General features: G+C 47.9%; 1 protein-coding gene across 1 annotated transcript; it reads left to right on the forward strand.

Moving 5' to 3' along the window:
* Positions 1-4,823: 4,823 nt before the first annotated feature.
* On the forward strand, positions 4,824-16,116 carry LOC118097477 (hemojuvelin-like). Its single transcript, XM_035140354.3, has 4 exons — positions 4,824-5,422; positions 6,472-6,638; positions 10,166-10,668; positions 13,590-16,116. Exons 2-4 carry the CDS (start codon positions 6,545-6,547, stop codon positions 14,205-14,207), a joined length of 1,215 nt encoding a protein of 404 aa, XP_034996245.3. The 5' UTR covers positions 4,824-5,422; positions 6,472-6,544; the 3' UTR covers positions 14,208-16,116.
* Positions 16,117-19,955: the final 3,839 nt, after the last annotated feature.

Below are 19,955 nucleotides of genomic sequence, written 5' to 3' on the forward strand. Positions count from 1 at the left end.
CTCCAGGTTCCTGGGACCTACAGGCTTGTTAAAAGTTTGGTGTTGGGTGTTCTTCCTGTTTGCCTTGAGCAAATCTCCCCATCTCCTTCCAGTATTGGGCTGGAAGGGAAGGGACTTGGAACAGGCTGGGCTTGTCTGGTGGGGTGGCTTAGGTATGGTTTACATTTGTAAAGTGGTCCCTTGGTTCTCAAACGCCTTGGTTTGGAACCCAAGCACAGCAGAACCGGAAGTCAGTGTTCCGGTCTGTGAACTTTTTTCGCAAGTCAAACGTTCTCCGCTTTGAGTGTTGCGCTTCCGATTTGAGTGCCACACTTCCGTTTCGACTGTTACGCTGAGGTCTGTCTGTTTTTGCTAATTATTTTGAGTTTTTGTTTTTGCGGCTCTTTTAGTTTAGTTTTTTGTGACTGTGTGGAACCCAGTCCAGCTGCTGATGGATAGATTATGCGACTGCAGCGCATCGTTTATTTCTTTCATTTGATGGTCCCGTTAGATAGTAAAATTCATGTTAAATTGCTGTTTTAGGGGTTGTTTTTAAAAGTCTGGAACGGATTAGTCTGTTTTGCATTGCTTTCCATGGGAAATCGCGCCTTGGTTTTGGAACGCTTTGGTTTTGGAACGGATTCCGGAATGGATTAAGTTTAAGAACCAAGGAACTGCTGTATCTTCCTTTGGGGGTTTGGGATTCGAGAGCTTCTAGAGTGTGCTCAGCAAGCCTTTTAAAGGAGAGAGAGCCTCAGTGGGGTTTTTCTTTTTTCTTTGCTTTGTTTATTAAATTCAGGCCCCTCTTCTCCTCCTCATCGAAACTCCCCTGCTGCTTCCCATAATTTCTGAAGGTGGAGCCAGTGTGGTGTAGTGGTTAAGAGTGCTAGACTCGTAATCTGGGGAACCGGGTTCGCGTCTCCGCTCCTCCACATGCAGCTGCTGGGTGACCTTGGGCTAGTCACACTTCTCTGAAGTCTCTCAGCCCCACTCACCTCACAGAGTGTTTGTTGTGGGGGAAGAAGGGAAAGGAGATTGTTAGCCGCTTTGAGACTCCTTAGGGTAGTGATAAAGCGGGATATCAAATCCAAACTCCTTCCTTCCTTCCTTCCTTCCTTCCTTCCTTCCTTCCTTCCTTCCTTCCTTCCTTCCTTCCTTCCTTCCTTCCTTCCTTCCTTCCTTCCTTCCTTCCTTTACAGTTAACTGAGAATAGCTTTCATGGTGTTTACTGCTTTCTTTTTTTGGTCTTGTGTGTTTGGGGCAGGAAGCTGATAAAAACAGTGTGGACTAGTAACTTGCGAGGCCGATTTAGAGCTGGAAAGGAGTTACAAGGATTACCGGTAGGTAGTTTAAAGCTGTCTCTAAAGATCCTCCATCCAGTTTACTCCTTCCTTGAAAATCCCGAGGGAGGGACATCCACAACCTCTCTCAGGGCCAGCTTTTAAAATTATTGTTCAATGAAAAGTAGTCACAGGAGGCTGTGATTTGCAGTGGAAGACTGGCAATGTGTGGAGACTGCATAAGAAGCCTTTTCCTGTTTGGCTGTTTTCCTGCTCCAATTTCCTTCCCTCCTACCTGCTGTTCCACCTCGCAGGGGTGTGTGTGTCTAGGTCAGGCATAGGCAACCTTGGCTCCCCAGACGTTTTGGAACTACAACTCCCATGATCCCTGACCACTGGGCCTGTTAGCTAGGGATCATGGGAGTTGTAGTTCTAAAACATCTGGAGAGCCAAGGTTGCCTATGCCTGGTCTAGGTGAAGGTCCAGTCAGCCCCTTGCTTTGAAATCGGGGATGTTTGTTGCTTTCCAGGCTGGCTTCAAGCAGAGAAGCTCACCAGGAGCCAGGAAATGAGCTGGGCCAGTGACCTCTGGGTTGTTGGCCCTTCTCCTGACCTCGGCATGCAGTTGATTCACCTCTGGCGATTGCCAGATCAGCTGATCTCCATGATGGGGCTCATACTCATCTGGAGAAGAGAAGGTTAAGGGGGTGATATGATAGCCATGTTCAAATATATGAAAGGATGTCATATAGAGGAGGGAGAAAGGTTGTTTTCTGCTGCTCCAGAGAAGCGGACACGGAGCAATGGATTCAAACGACAAGAAGGAAGATTCCACCTAAACATTAGGAAGAACTTCCTGACAGTAAGAGCTGTTCGGCAGTGGAATTTGCTGCCAAGGAGTGTGGTGGAGTCTCCTTCTTTGGAGGTATTTCAGCAGAGGCTTGACAGGCATATGTCAAGAATGCTTTGATGGTGTTTCCTGCTTGGCAGGGGGTTGGACTGGATGGCCCTTGTGGTCTCTTCCAACTCTATGATTCTAGGATTCTATGATTACGCTTACTGAGGCAGCTCCCGCTGCCATAGCTCAGTGGCAGATGATCTGTCTAGCAAGCACAAGGTCCCAGTTTGTAAGCTGGTCTGTGACCGTAAGAATAAATTCAATTCAATTCAAGGTCCCAGATTCAACCCCCATGGGCGAGACCCCTGCCTGAAATTTGAGAGAGCTGCTGCCAGCCCGTGTAGGCAATATAAGGCAGCTTCCTATGTCATTTACTATGGAATAATAGCCACTCACTTTATTTGCTTGCCTCTTTTTTAAAAAAAACAATAACGAGGCACTTGTGAACGAAACCTCTCACAACCATGGTTTTCCCAACTTTATTTCAGAAATCAGAAAATCTGACTTTTTTATTAAAAAAACCTCAGTGGAAGAGCTGCCCATTTCCCCCAGCTGTAGGTGGCACGTTGTTTCGATATTCTGGCTGATTAGATTTCCCAGGAGGGTTACCAATATTTCTGATTTCTTTAAAAATGCAAGCATGAAAGCAATTTATAAAATTATGTGTGGCGTGGAGAAAGTGAGAGAGAAAAAGGTTTTCTCCCTCCCTCAAGAGCTCGTAAACATCCAATGTAGCTGAACGTTGGGAGATTCAAGATAGATTAAAAAGTACCTTCTTTGCACAGTATATGATCAAACTGCGGAACTCCCTTCCGCAGGAGGCAGTGATGGCCACTAACCTGGATGGCTTGAAAAGAGGATTAGGCAGATTCATGGAGAAGGAGAGGGCAACTGGTGGTTACTAGCCAGGATGGCCATGCTCTGCCTCTTCCGCTGGAGGCAGCAAGGCTTCTGAATGCCAGTTGCTGGAAGCCAGAGATGCAGTGAGTTTCTCTTGTGCTTGAATCCTGCTTGCAGGTATACGATAACGGGCATCTGGTTAGCCACTGTGAGAACAGGTTGCTGGACAAGATGGGCCCCCTTTGGCCAGATCCAGAGGGCTCTACTTACATCTGATTCTTCAACATCACCTTTGTTGGACTGGTCATGTTGTGCGGATGCCTGATGATCGTCTTCCAAAGCAACTACTCTATTCCGAACTTAAAAATGGAAAGCGTGATGCTGGTGGTCAACAAAAGAGGTTTAAAGACTCTCTCAAGGCAAATCTAAAAAAATGTAGTGTAAACACCGACAACTGGGAAACACTGGCCTGCGATCGCTTCAGTTGGAGAACAGCCTTTACCAAAGGTGTCATGGGCTTTGAAGACACTCGAACTCAGGACGCAAGGAAGTAACGTGCTAAGAGGAAGGCACGCTTGGCAAATCCACACCGTGATCAACTCCCGCCTGGAAACCAATGTCTCCACTGTGGAAGGACGTGTGGATCCAGAATTGGCCTCCACAGTCACTAACGGACTCATTGTTAAAACCGTGTTTTATGGAAGACAATCTTACCCGGCTACAAGGGATCGCCAAAGAAGAAGATTTATGTCTCTATAGGCCTGTGGACAGACTGGCAGAAAAGAGAAAAACCGCAAGTAAGCACACACAAGCACACGGTGCAATCTTTTTCACTGGGGAGAGGACCACGTGGGTGCCCGAGAAGGTGGGTGGTGGTGCCCACAGAGACACCATGCCTGTGATGCCAGCCGCATCCTTCTTTATTCCCTGCCATGCCTCTCTAGGAATCATCCTTGTCATTTCAACCCCTCCATGCACATAGACAGGAGTTATTTTTTCGGGGGGGGGGGGGGGGGAGGACGGCCCTCCGTCCGGCTCTGTCCAGCAGATTCAGAATGAAACATCTCAACAACAGTTGCTTTCTTTTGACCCCGAGTCCTCAGAGAAATGGCCCAAATCTTCTTTCCAAGTCTGCTTCTAGTTCAGTATGTTTGCTTACTTTCTCAATTTGGAGGGGGCAGCTGCCCCCCCCCGGCTATGCCCACTTAGCTTCACATTTGCATCCATTCCCCCACCATTGAAGAAGCAAGGGAAATTGCATTCAGGGTGTGTTGCTGGGGGAAGGGAGTATTACGAAAAAATAAATATAAGACATGTCTTATAATATGAGAAACACGGTATTTAACGCTTCCCTCCAACCATGCTCCCAGTGAAAATCAAAATTATATTATGGCATGGCATGGCAGTAAGAGTGTTACTGCTGGGTAGCCTGTGCGAATCCTGAAAGCAAGCTGTTTTCTGCTGGCAGTAGTTTGCGCCCACAAGCAACCTCCCTGCCACACAATGCCCCCTGGCTGCAGCCTCCAGACCAGCCTCCAGGGTTGCCCCACGCAGAGCACATTGCAGTAATCCAACCTTATGAATGCATGGGCGACTGTGGTCAAGCTACTTCGATCTGGAAGCGGCCATGGCCGACTTGCCGGCCAAAGCCTTTATCTCACCATTGGCTGTCTTTGGCTCCCAGGCCGAGTGGTGCAGGGGGTGCCTTGGGGGGGGGGGAATCGAGTGGTTGATCATTAGCTCCCGCTGCAGGTCCAGAAGCAGGGACAAAGTTTGTGCCGTTGTTTACTGACTTTTGCAAAAGGTCACGCCGATATGCATGTCCCGGCAGGATGGGGACATACGCAGCTTAGCACAAAGTCGGCGACGGAGCCTGAGAAGAGAGGGAACGGTCTTCCTGGGAGGCAAAAGCCAAGAAGGGGAAGATCTTCCTTGATGATGGTTGGGCCACCCTGGGGCAAGGAAGCCAAAGCAGGACGGAGCAGGGAGTGTCTGCAATGAGATGGACGCGCTGGAAAAATGGAGGGGAGAGGTGTTATTGCAGCGGCGATGGGAGTTTGCCAGCCTGAACTGGGACACCGATCATCTGGCTGGTCCGCTGTCTTCTCCAATGGGTGTTAGAGGTGTGACAGGGGCTGATGGTGGAGACGTCTTCCAAAGGGAACCCCCCACTTCAGAAGATTTGGGACTGTGCCTGCCTTGGGTCACCAGAGAGGGCCCATAGGATTATGAATCGTAGAGCTGCAAGGGGACCCCAAGGGACATCTGGTCCAACCCCCTGCAATGCAGGAATTGCAGGTTCAGAATCCCTGACAGGTGAAAACCTCCAGTGAACTGAAGGGGGTCTTGTGCTCTCCTGTGAAGCAAAGGTCTCGATTTTTTTCCAGTGCTTTTCTGGGAAACAGCCCAGCAAAGATACTTTCCAGGTAAGCATTGCCTTCACAGAGGCCTGATTGGATGAGATTAACAGCATCGTCCAAATTTGAAGGAAGCCCCAGTGAACCTACTCCCAGGTAGCTGGGTATGTGAGAACAGGATGCTGTGTGATGGACCGTTGGCCCAATCCAGCAGGCTCTTCCTGTACGTTCTTAGGGGATCGGAGCTCTTAGTTTCCAGACGTCAGAAACTATTGTCACAAAACTTCTTCAGATACACTGAAATAGGAGTCCCCAGGCGCTTATGTGGAGAAGGGGTGGGGAGGGGTGGGGTGGGGAGGGGGTATCACTCAGAAGGGTGGTGGAAGTGGGTGATTGACTGACTGATAGCTGTTGATGACTGAAAATGACTGCAAATGGTTTTGCATGAAAAAGCAAGGGTGGAGATGGCTGAAGATCGCTTTATCATGTATAATGAGATAAGAATCCTATGTCTCTGTTCAAACCAGGTCCCTCCATGGTTTTGAGCTTGGTGATAAGTTGTAATTTAGCAACTTCTCTTTCCAGTCTATTTCTGAAATTCTTTTGTAGTAAGACAGCTACTTTGAGATCTTGTATAGAATGTCCTGGGAGATTGAAGTGTACTCCTACTGGTTTTTCTGTCTTCTGGTTCCTGATGTCAGATTTATGTCCATTTATCCTTTGGCGTAGGGTTTGGCCTGTTTGTCCAATATAGAGAGCTGAAGGGCACTGTTGGCATTTCATGGCATACACAATGTTAGAAGATGAGCAATTAAATAGTCCTGAGATGGTATGTTGGATGTTGTTGGGGCCAGTAATGGTGTTGTCCGGGTGTATGTGGCAGCAAAGTTGGCATCTGGGTTTATTGCAGGCTCTGGTACCAGTGTCCATGTTAAGTCTGATGGTTGTATTATTGTGGTTTTTGTGGTTGTATTATTGGTTTTTTGAGTTATGGTTTAAAGGGAAAAGAGTACGTGGGATCTGGACCATGCCTGCAGGAGCACAGAGGACACACAGGATGGGACCTTGCCAATTTATGGGCTGTAGATCTTGACTTGACTACTGTTCTTTCCTTCCAGTGAACCAGCAGGGGAGGAGAACGGTGAGGAGAGCTTTGGGTGACCATCGTTTGTCATCTCTGAATAGATCAGGATGGGGGGACCTGCCTGCTGCCTGAGGCCTCCGTCCCCAGCAAATGCTGGGGCCTTCATTAAAGTGTTCATCCTCCTCCTGTTCTGCAGACACGGTAAGGGGCTTGGTGTTTGGGTCATTCGTCAGAGAAAGTTGCAGCTTTGGTGGGCATGGAAAGAAAGGCAGGAAGGAAAGGGAGGGAGGGAGGGAGGAAAGGAAAGGAAAGGAAGGGAAGGGAAGGGAAGGGGAAAGGGGTAAAAGGTAAAGGTAAAGGGACCCCTGACCATTAGGTCCAGTCGTGACCGACTCTGGGGTTGCGCGCTCATCTCGCATTATTGGCCGAGGGAGCCGGCGTATAGCTTCCAGGTCATGTGGCAGCTTTGGTGGGCATGGAAAGGAAGGAAGGAAAGGGAGGGAGGGAGGAAGGAAGGAAAGGAAAGGAAAGGAAAGGAAAGGAAAGGAAAGGAAGGGAAGGGAAGGGAAGGGAAGGGAAGGGAAGGGAAGGGAAGGGAAGGGGAAAGGAAAGGAAAGGGGAAAGGAAAGGAAAGGAAAGGGGAAAGGAAAGGAAAGGAAAGGAGGGAGGACAGGGCTTGGCTTGGGAGGGCCTCTTTTTTTTAAAAGCATTTTATTAGATTTTCCAATTAAAGCACATATAAAACAATAAACAAAACAAACAAACTTTAAAAAAAATACAACACATACATCATTCTTTTTAACAATTCTTTCCAAATCTCTCCTTCTCAATGCTCTGCCGAGCTTGACTTCCCTCCCTCCCTCCCCTCATTTGGTTTTCTATTCAACTCTTATCTCGCAGTTCCTTTATTCCATCCATTTAAAGCCAATTTGTAGGATTTATTTCAGTCCTGCAAGTGTCTTTAAACTTCTACAGTTCTTTTCCATATAGTCCACAAATTTACTCCAGTCTCTTTGGAACCTTGCTTCCGGATCCTGCTAGTCAGTCTCGCTAATTCCGCATAGTCTATAATTTTTGTCTGCCACTCTTCAATCGTCGGTAAGGGAGGGCCTCTTTGTAGCAGCAGAGTATGGAAGATGGCTCTTCATCAGAACTTCAAAATCCTCAGTCATATGCATTACAGTTGTAAGCAGGTCTACTTGGACTCAAAGTCCTCTGAGTGGCCCCCTAGTAAGTGTGCGTAGAAATGCTGTCTTGAATGCGCAGCCACTGCAAATGCCAGCGTTGCCTCAACATTTGTCTCGTTCCCCGCTTTTCAACCCCAGAAGTTTGGTGATGCTTAATGGTAAAAGAATATTACTCTCTGCGTGCCCAGAGATCACCCACCCAACCTCAGGCCGAACCACTGCTGTATTTCAATGCTTAAGAACGTTAATAATAAATAAAAAAAATACTCTCCTCATCCTGGAGAGTAGTGACTAGTAGGGTGCCACAGGGTTCTGTCTTGGGCCCAGTCTTATTCAACATCTTTATCAATGACTTGGATGATGGGCTTGAGGGCATCCTGAGCAAGTTTGCAGACGACACCAAATTGGGAGCAGTGGCTAATACCCCAGAGGACAGGATCACACTTCAAAATGACCTTAACAGATTAGACAACTGAGCCAAAGCAAACAAGATGAATTTTAACAAGGAGAAATGTAAAGTACTACACTTGGGCAAAAAAAAAATGAAAGGCACAAATACAGGATGGGAGACACCTGGCTTGAGAGCAGTACATGTGAAAAGGATCTAGGAGTCTTGGTAGACCACAGACTTGACATGAGTCAGCAGTGTGATGCAGCAGCTAAAAAAACCAATGCAATTCTGGGCTGCATCAATAGGAGTATAGCATCTAGATCAAGGGAAGTAATAGTACCACTGTATTTTGCTCTGGTCAGACCTCACCTGGAGTACTGTGTCCAGTTCTGGGCACCACAGTTCAAGAAGGATACTGACAAGCTGGAACATGTCCAGAAGAGGGCAACCAAAATGGTCAAAGGCCTGGAAACGATGCCTTATGAGGAACGGCTTAGGGAGCTGGGTATGTTTAGCCTGGAGAAGAGGTTAAGGGGTGATATGATAGCCATGTTCAAATATACGTATAAAGGGATGTCATATTGTCAAGAATGCTTTGATGGTGTTTCCTGCTCGGCAGGGGGTTGGACTGGATGGCCCTTGTGGTCTCTTCCAACCCTATGATTCTATGTTTCCTGCTTGGCAGGGGGTTGGATTCTATGAAATAAATAAATGATTCTATGAAATTAATTAATTAATTAATTATTATTTATGCCCCACGCATCTGACTGGGTTTCCCCAGCCATTCTGGGCGCCTTCCAGCAAAATATTAAAATACAATAATATTAATATCAGATATTAAAAAAGGGCTGACTTCAGATGTCATTTTGTGTTTCATAGATGTAGAATACAATTCTGTGCCTGAAGAGGTAGAGACTAACCTTAGGGAGGAGATTGTTTTGTTTATTTATTTATTTACACTTTTCAGATTTATACATTTCACTGATCTTACAATCATTTTGACATTTCAAAATTTGATTTCCCCCTCTTTCTGCGGTTCCCTAAAATTTATTTTTTAATATCTTCTGCATATCAAAATAAACTTAATTCGCACACTTATTCCTCTTCTTTAAATACGTACTCCTTTGAAACTTCAGGTTATTACAATAACCCTGCCAATGGTTTTATCCATTTACAATTTATCTGTAAATATCAAGTAAACCATTTCCATTCTTTTATATATAAAAAAGAGTTTGTTATCTTGATTTCTTATTCTTCCGGTAAGTTTTGCCATTCCTGCATATTCCATAAGTTTTTGAATCTACTCTTCCTTTGCTGGGACTTCTGCTTCTTTTCATTCTTGGACAAGTAACATTCTTGTCGCTGTAGTAGCTAGACAGTTTAAGTAGTTCTGTCCCTATAAATCCCAAGAGAAAAGCTTCTGGTTTTTTTTTTAATACAAACTTTATTTTAAACATCCTTTTGATTTCATTTCATTTCATTTCCCAGTGAAATTGGGGAGGCGAATTTTGGCTGGTAGAGTGAAGAAGGTTGTGGTGTGGCACTGATTTTCTTCTCTCCTGTGAGCCAGAGAGCCAGTGTGGGGCATAGCTGCCAAGTACCCCGTTTTCCCCGGGAAACCCCCTGTTTTTTCATACCTTTTCCCGGCGGCCCCCCGTATCACTTCATCTCCCGTTATTCTCCCTTATTCCGCTCCTGCCGGCGGCCATTTTTCCCCTGCTTTGCTCATCTATGGGCACCGAAAATGGCCGGCGCTGAAAACCGTGTCTACGCATGTCCAGAAGTGTGTAGACACGACTTCCGGTGTCGGCGCCGGCCATTTTTGTTGCCCATAGACTGCGGCTGCCAGTCCCGGATTCTGCAGTCCAGGACTTGGCAGGTATGGTGTGGGGTAGTGGTTAAGAGTGGTGGACTCGTAATCTGGTGAACCGGGTTCGCTTCCCTGCTCCTCCACATACAGCTGCTGGGTGACCTTGGGCTAGTCACACTTCTCTGAAGTCTCTCAGCCCCACTCACCTCACAGAGTGTTTGTTGTGGGAGAGGAAGGGAAAGGAGAATGTTAGCCGCTTTGAGACTCCTTCGGGTAGTGATAAAGCGGGATATCAAATCCAAACTCTTCTGTCTTCTTCTCCGCCCCCCCAATTGTGCAGCTGACTCCCACTGCAAGATCTCGCGCTGCAATGCCCAGTATTGGGCCGCCACAGAGAACCTGGACGACTTGGTTGCGACGGCCGCTCGCTGCGATGCTTTGCGCTCCTACTCCAGCTGCACGCGCCGGACGGCCCGCACCTGCCGCGGGAACCTGGCGTACCATTCTGCTGTATATGGCATCGAAGACCTCATGATCCAGAACAATTGCTCCAGGGAGGGGCCCACGTCCCTGCCCCAGCTGCCCCAGCCGCCGCTCGACCCCCAGGGCTTCGCATCCCTGGACATCTGTGACTACGAGAAGAGCTTTGCCCGCAAACACGGGCAGGCCCCCACGTACCAGCACTGCGTTGCCTTCGGGGACCCTCATGTGCGCACCTTCAGGGACCAGTTCCACACCTGCCAGGTGGAGGGTTCCTGGCCACTCCTGGACAACAACTACCTGTTTGTGCAGGCCACCAGCTCTCCCGTCGTTAAAGGGTCAAACGCTACCGCCATCAGCAAGGTAACAACGGATCCTTCGGAAAGCTGCTCACCAGCTTTTGGATTGGCTTGTGCTGGCGGTTCAAGAGGGTACTGTAGTCCCACAATATCTCTGGAGGGCATCATGTTGGGTCCCTAATAATCATAAATATCTGGGTGGCTTCCAACAGAATCTGAAGGCAGCCCTGTATAGGGAAGTCCCCCCCCCCCGTTTGATGTTTTATTGTGTTTTTAATCTCCTGTTGGAAGCCGCCCAAAGTGGCTGGGGAGCCCGGCCAGATGGGCGGAGAATATAATATAATATAATATAATATAATATAATATAATATAATATAATATAATAATATACCGTATATTCCGGTGTGTAAGATGACTGGGCGTATAAGACGACCCCCAACTTTTCCAGTTAAAATATAGAGTTTGGGATATACTCGCCGTGTAAGAAATACAACCCGGTGTATAAGACGACCCCCGACTTTTGAGAAGATTTTCCTGGGTTAAAAAGTAGTCTTACACGCAAGTATATAAAAATGTAAAAAGGGCATGTTTGTGTGTCCCAACTTTTCTCCGAAACCGCTGGACCGATTGTGTTAAAATTTGGAGACAACGTTACATGCGAATATGCGAGTGTATGCATAAACTCAGAGTATATATATGTCATACCTGAGACAGGTAAAATTTTTCTGTAAAAAAAATATAGCACCCTCCAGTGGATGTCAAAGTAACAGACGCCATATCCTTTTACAGACACCCCACCCCCCCTCCTCCTCCTCCTCCTCCCTCACCACCACCCACCCCTCCTCCTCCTCCTCACGAGGCCCAGGCCTCTGCCCTCGACGCTGCTACCGGCTCAAGACTCAGGCCGAGTCCCACAACCACCAGGTCCTGTAGCTGCCTCCAGAGCCAGGCTGGGCCCCACAGCTGCCACTGGTGCCGACCCCGCCACCTCCAGAGCCAGGCCAGGCCCCACAGCCGCCGCCTCTGCTGGACCCACTTATGGCACGAGAGGCAGGCCGGCCCCCCAGCCGGACCCCATAGCCACCTCCGCCAACTCTGCCGATGGCATCAGAGGCTGGCCGGGCCCCCAATCTACCACCTCCAATGGCACAGGAACGGCGCAGGGGAGAGGCAGGGATAGGAGACCTCCTCGATGAGGTAGGAGGAGGACAGGGAGGGGGTGGATGGGGAGTACCGGTACTGCTCGAGGCTCGGGGAAACATGGTGACAGTCGGGGGAAACTTCCGCTTTCACTTTCCCTTCCTTTCAATGTCACAGACTCAGCCACAGCAACGCGTGGCCGGGTACAGCTAATATAATATAATATAATATAATATAATATAATATAATATAATATAATATAATAACACAGGACAATAAAAACTTCCAAATACAGGCCTGCCCTCAGATGTCTTCAGAAAGTTGTGTAGATGGGCCGGGTATAAATAAATAAATAAATAATTATTGTTGTTGTTGTTGTTGTTGTTGTTGTTGTTGTTGTCATCTGTTGGGAAAGCATTCTACAAGGTAGGCATCACTGCTGAGAAAGCCTTCTGTCTGGTTCCCTGTAACCTCACATCTCCCAGTGAGGGAACCTCCAGAAGGTCCTCAGAGCTGAACCTCGGTGTCTAGATTAAGTGACGGAGGTGGAGACGCTCCTTCAGGTATACTGGGCTGAGGCAGTTTAGGGCTTTAAAAGTCAGCACCAACACTTTGAATTGTGCTCGGAAACGTGCTGGAAACCAATGTAGGTCTTTCAAGACCGGTGTTATGTGGTCCCAGCGGCTGCTCCCAGTCACCAGTCTAGCTGCCACATTCTGGATTAGTTGTAGTTTCTGAGTCACCTTCAAAGGTAGCCCCACATACTTCCACCTTAATTCACAGGCTTGAATCTGATTGGAAATCACCTATAGCAGGAGTGGCTAACCAACGGCCCTACAGCTGTTGCTGAACACCATCTCCCAAACACCCCAACAGCCAGCATAGCCTATGCTCAGGGATGTTGGTAGTTGTGGTCCAGCAACAACTGGAGGACAGCAACTTTCCCACTTCAGGAGCACACGGGAAGCGTGATTTCCCATGCTTCGCAGGTCAAACAGTTGGCACGGGAGCCATTGGAAACTGAAACTCCCATGGGTCCCTGTGACGATGTTGATTACAAGCCCTGCTTCCCCCAGAACAGAATTTGGGCACAGATCTGGTTAAAACTCTGAAGACAAGCCAGTAAATCTGAAGAAGGGAAGGCACTATCTGGGCTAATTCTGGTAACAGAGGGATCTGGAAAAGTGGTGAGCAATTGTGAGGCAAGGATGGGTTTGCACCCAGAAGCCAATCTCTGCCTGCTTTTGCTTCTCCAGTACCTTCCAGTGGACAGCAGTCCTGCTTCCTTCCTCAGAGTAAACAGGTCTTTTAAGGGGGAAGGCTTATAGGGAACAACCCCCCCCCCCCATCAGGGGGGTCAAGTTCCTCCCCAAGCAGTAAGTCAAGCACAGGATCAGATTACAAGAGCCAGGAAACAGAAAGGGAGAGCTAAGGCTCTGGCAGCATCAGACAGCCCTTGCTCCAAGGGGAGGGAGAAAGGGAAGGGGAAGAAGGGGCCCACCGTCAGTCGGTCGGAAGGCCATCCCCCCCCCCATGCTGGAATTGAGGCAAACGGCTCCCCGTCAGAGAAAGGGGAGGCGCTTCACAGTTCCCAGGCTGTTATGTTGGGCTCGAAACAGAAAGCCAGCATTGCGAGATTCTGACTCAGACTGAGGCAGACGTGTTTTTGGACGCTTTACACTGTAAATAATATGCACCAATAAAAACATCTGGAAGACAAGCAGATGTTGAGGGTCGTTACTCAAGAGTAGCCACAACAACCCCTGGCAGGTCTCGAGGGTCCTCAGATGTCTGGGGTTTCTCTTTTGCTGCACTTTAAGCTTTTAATATCTCTCTTCTTTTCAGCTCACCATCATTTTCAAGAACATGAAGGAGTGCATCGACGAGAAGGTCTACCAAGCGGAAATAGACAACCTGCCAGCGTCTTTCGTGGATGGCTCAGTGAATGGCGGAGCGAGGCCTGGGGGGAGCAGCCTGGTCATCTATGAGCGCACGCCAGGGCGGCATGTGGAGATCCGAGCAGCGCACGTTGGCACCACAATTGCCGTGCGCCAGGCGGGCAGGCAGCTCTCCTTCTCCATCCGGGCGGCCGAGGAGGTGGCTCTCTCCTTCACGGACGAGCAAGATTTGCAGCTCTGCGTGGGAGGTTGCCCGCCCAGCCAGCGCATCTCTCGAAGCAAGGGCGACGGCAGCGGTGCCCTCGAGAAGGCCCGTCTGCTGTGCAAGGAGAAGCTGCCCATTGAGGATGTCTACTTCCAGGCTTGTGTCTTTGACGTGGCAACTTCGGGTGATGCCAGCTTCATTCTGGCTGCCCACGGGGCGCTGGAAGACGGCAAAGCGTACCACCCGGACATCAAGAAACTCCACATCTTCCATACAGACAGGGCCGTGCACCCCTGCAGCTCGCCTCTCCTCGTTTTCATGTCAGTCATTTTAGCCTGTCACATGCACTTTTATTGGTGACTATTTATATTCTAGTTACAGGTAGGTAGCCGTGTTGGTCTGAGTCGAAGCAAAATAAAAAAATTCCTTCAGTAGCACCTTAAAGACCAACTAAGTTTATATTTTGGTATGAGCTTTCGTGTTGAAGGAATTTTTTTATTTTATTTATATTCTGTAATGGCAAGGGATCGGCAGATGTGGCTGGCTTCTCGTAAAGTCAGGGCCTTAAAAGAATTGAGGGATGGGCTCCCCCAGCTCATGTTGGAATATTGGTGCCCCTGGAAAAGCTCTCCTGCTAGTCTTGGTGTCATGTAGGCCACCTCCTTAAGGCTTGGGTGCTTCTTGGCATCCTCTGGAGCATCTGTTGCCAATGGGATTCATGGGAATTGTACTTTCCCATGGATCCCAGAATTAAAAAAATTGGCACAGGATGCATGGGAAACTTCGGTTCCCATGCATCCCGGTAAAAATGGAGATAATGAGCCCTGCTCCCCTGGAAACAAAATGTGGGCACATCACTGGTTGAAACGCAGAAGACACCAAGGCTGAAGACAAACAAGCGTGGAGTAGCAACTGATAAGTTTCAGGAAATGGGCTGAAACAATGAAAGTTGGACTCTCGGAGCATGTAACTTTTTTTCAGGGAGAGGATGGGTTGGGAGAAACAGCAACAGGTGCTGGGCATCCTCAGGTAACCTTAGCAACCATGGCAATCTACCAAACACTGTAAGTTGTCATTCCTTAGAAACACTCCCCGCCCCCCCCCCCAATATTATGGGTTATTTAATTCCTTCTGAACACTGGTGATCCCCCCCCCAAAATATTATGGGTTATTTAATTCCTTCTGAACACTGGTGATCCAAAGTTTGCTATGCAAATCTCTCTCTCACAAATGCTGGTCAACCCCAGCAAGCGTGGCCAATGGGATCTGGAGGGCTAGAAGTATTCCCTGCCCCCGCTGCCAGGGATACTTTGATGCCATAACTTGGAAGGTGTGCGAACCCTAAACTCATCAAGTCCCAAATGATTCCCGCTGTTCCCCCCAAGTCTGTCTGTTAGCTTTCAGGCCAATCCGTTTTCTGCCACTTTTCATGATGCGGAATCTGGAGAGGGAGGTTTGAATGATGGGAGAGACGGCACTTCTTAAGAGAGCTGGGAGAATCTTATGGTTGACTTAAGGAATGTAAATGAAAAAAGTTCACATATTTAATATATTAAAGTTGACGATGTTTCGTTTGATAGTTGTATTGCTTAGTGGCCACCCTTTCCCAAGGAGGCTGTTTGTGCGAGCCACATGGAACGCTTGCTGTGGAGCAGCGCTTTAGTAACTGGTTTTCACTGCTGTCTAAGACCCCATTTAAACCACCCATTTAAAGCCCCATGATACCACTTCAAGCAGCCATGGCTTCTCCCAGAGAATCGTGGGAAGTGTAGTTTGTTAAGATTGCGGAGGGGAGTTTTGAGACCTTCCTATTTCCCCTAGCAGAGCTACAGTTCCCCGAGTGGTTTAACCACCAATCTTTCTCCATCGGTTACTCTGGGAATTGTAGCACTGGGAGGGGGCTAGGGGGTTGCCTAACAATTCCCAGCACGCTTAGCAAACTACAGCTCCCAGAATTATTTGGGGGCAGTCAAATAAACTTAAAGCTTATTTGGGGGCAGTCAAATAAACTTAAAGAATTATTTGGGGGCAGTCAAATAAGCTTAAAGCTGTAGTAACCTCCCAGGCACTGAAAGTGGGGAATCCTACATTTCTCAGAGCCAGAAAGGAAAACGGAGAGCAATGGGAAATGGAGGAGAGTCTGTGATGATGAACCAAGACTCTTTTCTTCCCTTCCATGTCTCTGCCTCAGAAACCCGACTTGGTTCCTGTCACTGCCAGCTTCTGAACTCCGTATTGTTCTGCAAAGGGTTTGACGTTAAAATAATTTTATTCTGACGGCCTCGTCTCTCGTCGTGCTTTATTATTTATTTTACAGATTCATAAACTGCTTCACAGCTAGGAGCCATCAAAGTGGCATACGGTAAGATAAAATGAGATAAAGCACAAAAGATACAGACTCTAAAAACAAAATAATTTCTACAGTTCTGCCATTACTATCTCATAAAACGACCGGGCCGCACTTTTCGGGGAAAGCACAGCGTGGAGGAAGGGGGGAGAGGGGAAAGTTTTCCCCCTCCTCTTGTTTTTCTTTTTCTTTTGATTATGTATTTTGCATTTTTATATTGTGGGCATCCAATGAAGCTGAATGTTGAAGGATTTGGGACTGGGAAATGAATATGAAGAATGAATATTCTTCATATTGTTAAACTGTGGAACTCCCTCCCACAGGATGGCTTTAAAAGAGGATTAGACAAAGTCCTGGAGGAGGAGAGGGCTATGCTCTGCCTCCACTGTTTACGCCTTCATTGCATTCCTATCCTCCCAGGAGTTCAAGGTGGCACAGCTGGTTCTCCTGTTCCTCAGTTAATACCCTACAACAACCCTGTGAGGTAGGTTAGGCTGTGCAGATGCCTGGTTATCATCCTCCAAAGCAACTATTCCAAACTTTAAAATGGAAAGCGTAATGCTGGTGGTCAACAAAAGAGGTTTAAAGTCTCTCTCAAGGCAAATCTTTAAAAATGTAGTATAAACACCAACCATTGGGAAACACTGGCCTGTGAGTGCTCCAGTTGGAGAACAGCCTTTACCAAAGGTGTCATGGGCTTTGAAGACACTCGAACTCAGGACACAAGGGAGGAACGTGCTAAGAGGAAGGGACGCTTGGCAAACCCTCACCGTGATCAACTCCCGCCCAGAAACCAATGTCCCCATTGTGGAAGGACGTGTGGATCCAGAATTGGCTCCAACAATCACTTACGGACTCAGTGTTAAAACTGTGTTTATGGAAGACAATCTTCCTCGGCTACGAGGAATCACCAAATAAGTTAATACAACAACCCTGCGAGGTAGGTTAGGCTGAGAGGCAGTGACTGGCTCAAGATCACCCAGCGAGCTGCATGGCTGAGCTGGGATTCGAACCCTGGTCTCTCCCATGTTCCAGTTTGACACTGTAACCACAACACCAAACTGGAGGCAGCAATACTTCTGAATGCCAATTGCTGGCATCCCTCAGGAGCTGAATTTGCTGCAAGATTGAAGGCTTGTGCATTTGCTCTTTCTCCCCTTTGTGTGTTTGCGTGTGCGTGTTTTATATTACAGTACTATTATTTCCAGCCCTCTCCCGTTCTAACTCGGTTGACAGATTAATTTCTGACTTTGTTAAATCCAGAGAAATGAGACGTCTCCACCACCAGGTGACCTTTGCTGAACAAATGTAGCAGCTTGAGAGGGCAATTTAGAAGCCCTGTTCAAACACGATATTTGGATATGATCAAGGCCTTCCGTGTGAAATTACAGATTTAACGCTTCCCTTGCTGCTAAATGGAATTCAGAGAAAAATATATCGCGCTGCGTTAGGGAGCTGCTCTGAGAAGTGTCACCGGACATTTGTAATTACCCTGTCCCCGCCTCCATTGTGATTTTGTGATCTGTTTTTGGGAGACAAAATGCATGGAGCTGGGGTCGGAAGGGGGGGGGCTTTGTGGTGTTTCTGGGGAACCATAGATAATGTTGCAGCCGGGATGAAGAATGTTAAGGCATGACGTAGAATTTCTGTCTGGTTCCTTGTCAGTGTCAGAAACGCCAGAATGCAGAATAAGGCACATAAGGAGGGTTCTGGCAAGGACCGTGAAATGGGTTGAGTAAGTTATATTTCAAGGACTGTGGCTGGATGAGAGATTGCTTGGAGGTTGAACAGCTAAGGTGGATATATAGAATCCTAGAGTTGGAAGAGACCACAAGGGCCATCCAGTCCAACCCCCTGCCAAGCAGGAAACACCATCAAAGCATTCTTGACAGATGGCTGTCAAGCCTCCGCTTAGAGACCTCCAAAGAAGGAGACTCCACCACACTCCTTGGCAGCAAGTTCCACTGTCGAACAGCTCTTACTGTCAGGAAGTTCTTCCTAATGTTTAGGTGGAATCTTCTTTCCTGAAGTTTGAATCCATTGCTCCGTGTCCGCTTCTCTGGAGCAGCAGAAAACAACCTTTCTCCCTCCTCTATATGACATCCTTTTATATATTTGAACATGGCTATCATATCACCCCTTAACTTTCTCTTCTCCAGGCTAAACATACCCAGCTCCCTAAGCCGTTCCTCATAAGGCATCGTTTCCAGGCCTTTGACCATTTTGGTTGCCCTCTTCTGGACATGTTCCAGCTTGTCAGTATCCTTCTTGAACTGTGGTGCCCAGAACTGGACACAGTACTCCAGGTGAGGTCTGACCAGAGCAGAATACAGTGGTACTATTACTTCCCTTGATCTAGATGCTATACTCATCTTGATGCAGCCCAGAATTGCATTGGCTTTTTTAGCTGGTGCATCACACTGCTGACTCATATCAGGTTTGTGGTCTACCAAGACTCCTAGATCCTTTTCACTTGTACTGCTCTCAAGCCAGGTGTCTCCCATCCTGTATTTGTGCCTTTCATTATTATTTTTTGCCCAAGTGTAGTACTTTACATTTCTCCTTGTTAAAATTCATCTTGTTTGCTTTGGCCCAGTTGTCTAATCTGTTCAGGTCATTTTGAAGTGTGATCCTGTCCTCTGGGGTATTAGCCACCCCTCCCAATTTGGTGTCATCTGCAAACTGGCTCAGAAGGGCTGGCCCTATGGCCAGGCTAGGTGGCGCAGAGCGCCAGGGCATCAGGCCGCCAGGGGGCCGCCGCGCAGCTGCGCTCGCCCGCCACGCTGGGAAACGGGGTGGGGGTGGGGCGCCGGAGGGATCCGTTGCACCACGGCGCCAGGGCGCCAGATATACTTAAGACGGCCCTGTTGCTCAGGATGCCCTCAAGCCCATCATCCAAGTCATTGATAAAGATGTTGAACAAGACTGGGCCCAAGACAGAACCCTGTGGCACCCCACTAGTCACTACTCTCCAGGATGAGGAGGAGCCATTGATGAGCACCCTTTGGGTTCGGTCCGTCAGCCAGTTACAAATCCACTGAATGGTAGCATTGTCTAGCCCGCATTTTACCAGCTTCTTTACAAGGATATCATGGGGCACCTTGTCAAAGGCCTTGCTGAAATCAAGATAGGCTACATCCACTGCGTTCCCTTCATCTACCAGGCTTGTATATCTTTTGCCTCTACAGTATGTGTCTTAATGGAAATGTTCTCGCAGAATCTATGTCCAGTATTGCATTACTGTATGACTGGTTGGAAATTTGGTGTGGGCCTCTGTACTATGACATATTTTCTATTCTGGAATGAGTGTGGAATGCTTTTTCGGAAACTGTTTTATTCACGCAAAATGTGTAGCCTCAATATTTTTTTTTTTAATGTAATGCGATCTGCAGCTAAGGTTCCCAAACTGTGGTCCGAGGCCCACCAATGATCCATGAGCTTTGTTTAGGTGGTCTACAGTGTGTGTGAAGAAGAGTGGGCACAGTGTATTAAATAATCATAGAACTGTAGAATTGTAAAGTTGGAAGGGATCCCCAAGGGTCATCTAGTCGAACCCCTGCAGCGCAGGAATCTCAGCTAAAGCATCCATGACGAATGCCTATCCAAACTTGGCTGAAAAACCTTCAAGGGAGACTGTTTCACTGTTGGACAGCTCTTACTGTCAGAAAGTTTTTCATTGGAATCTCCTTTCTTGTAACTTGAAGCCATGGGTTCGAGTCCTACCCTCCCAAGCAGGAGAAAACAAGCTTGCTCCATCTCCC

Source organism: Zootoca vivipara, chromosome 1, assembly GCF_965207765.1.
Source record: "Zootoca vivipara chromosome 1, rZooViv2.hap1.1, whole genome shotgun sequence".
In the NCBI taxonomy this organism is placed as follows: Eukaryota; Metazoa; Chordata; class Lepidosauria; order Squamata; family Lacertidae; genus Zootoca; species Zootoca vivipara.

Coding starts and splice junctions, on each gene's coding strand:
- LOC118097477 (XM_035140354.3), top strand. CDS start 6,545: ATGGGGGGACCTGCCTGCTGCCTGAGGCCTCCGTCCCCAGCAAATGCT. Junction 6,639..10,165: donor CCTCCTGTTCTGCAGACACG/GTAAGGGGCTTG, acceptor CCAATTGTGCAG/CTGACTCCCACTGCAAGATC. Junction 10,669..13,589: donor ACGCTACCGCCATCAGCAAG/GTAACAACGGAT, acceptor TCTTCTTTTCAG/CTCACCATCATTTTCAAGAA.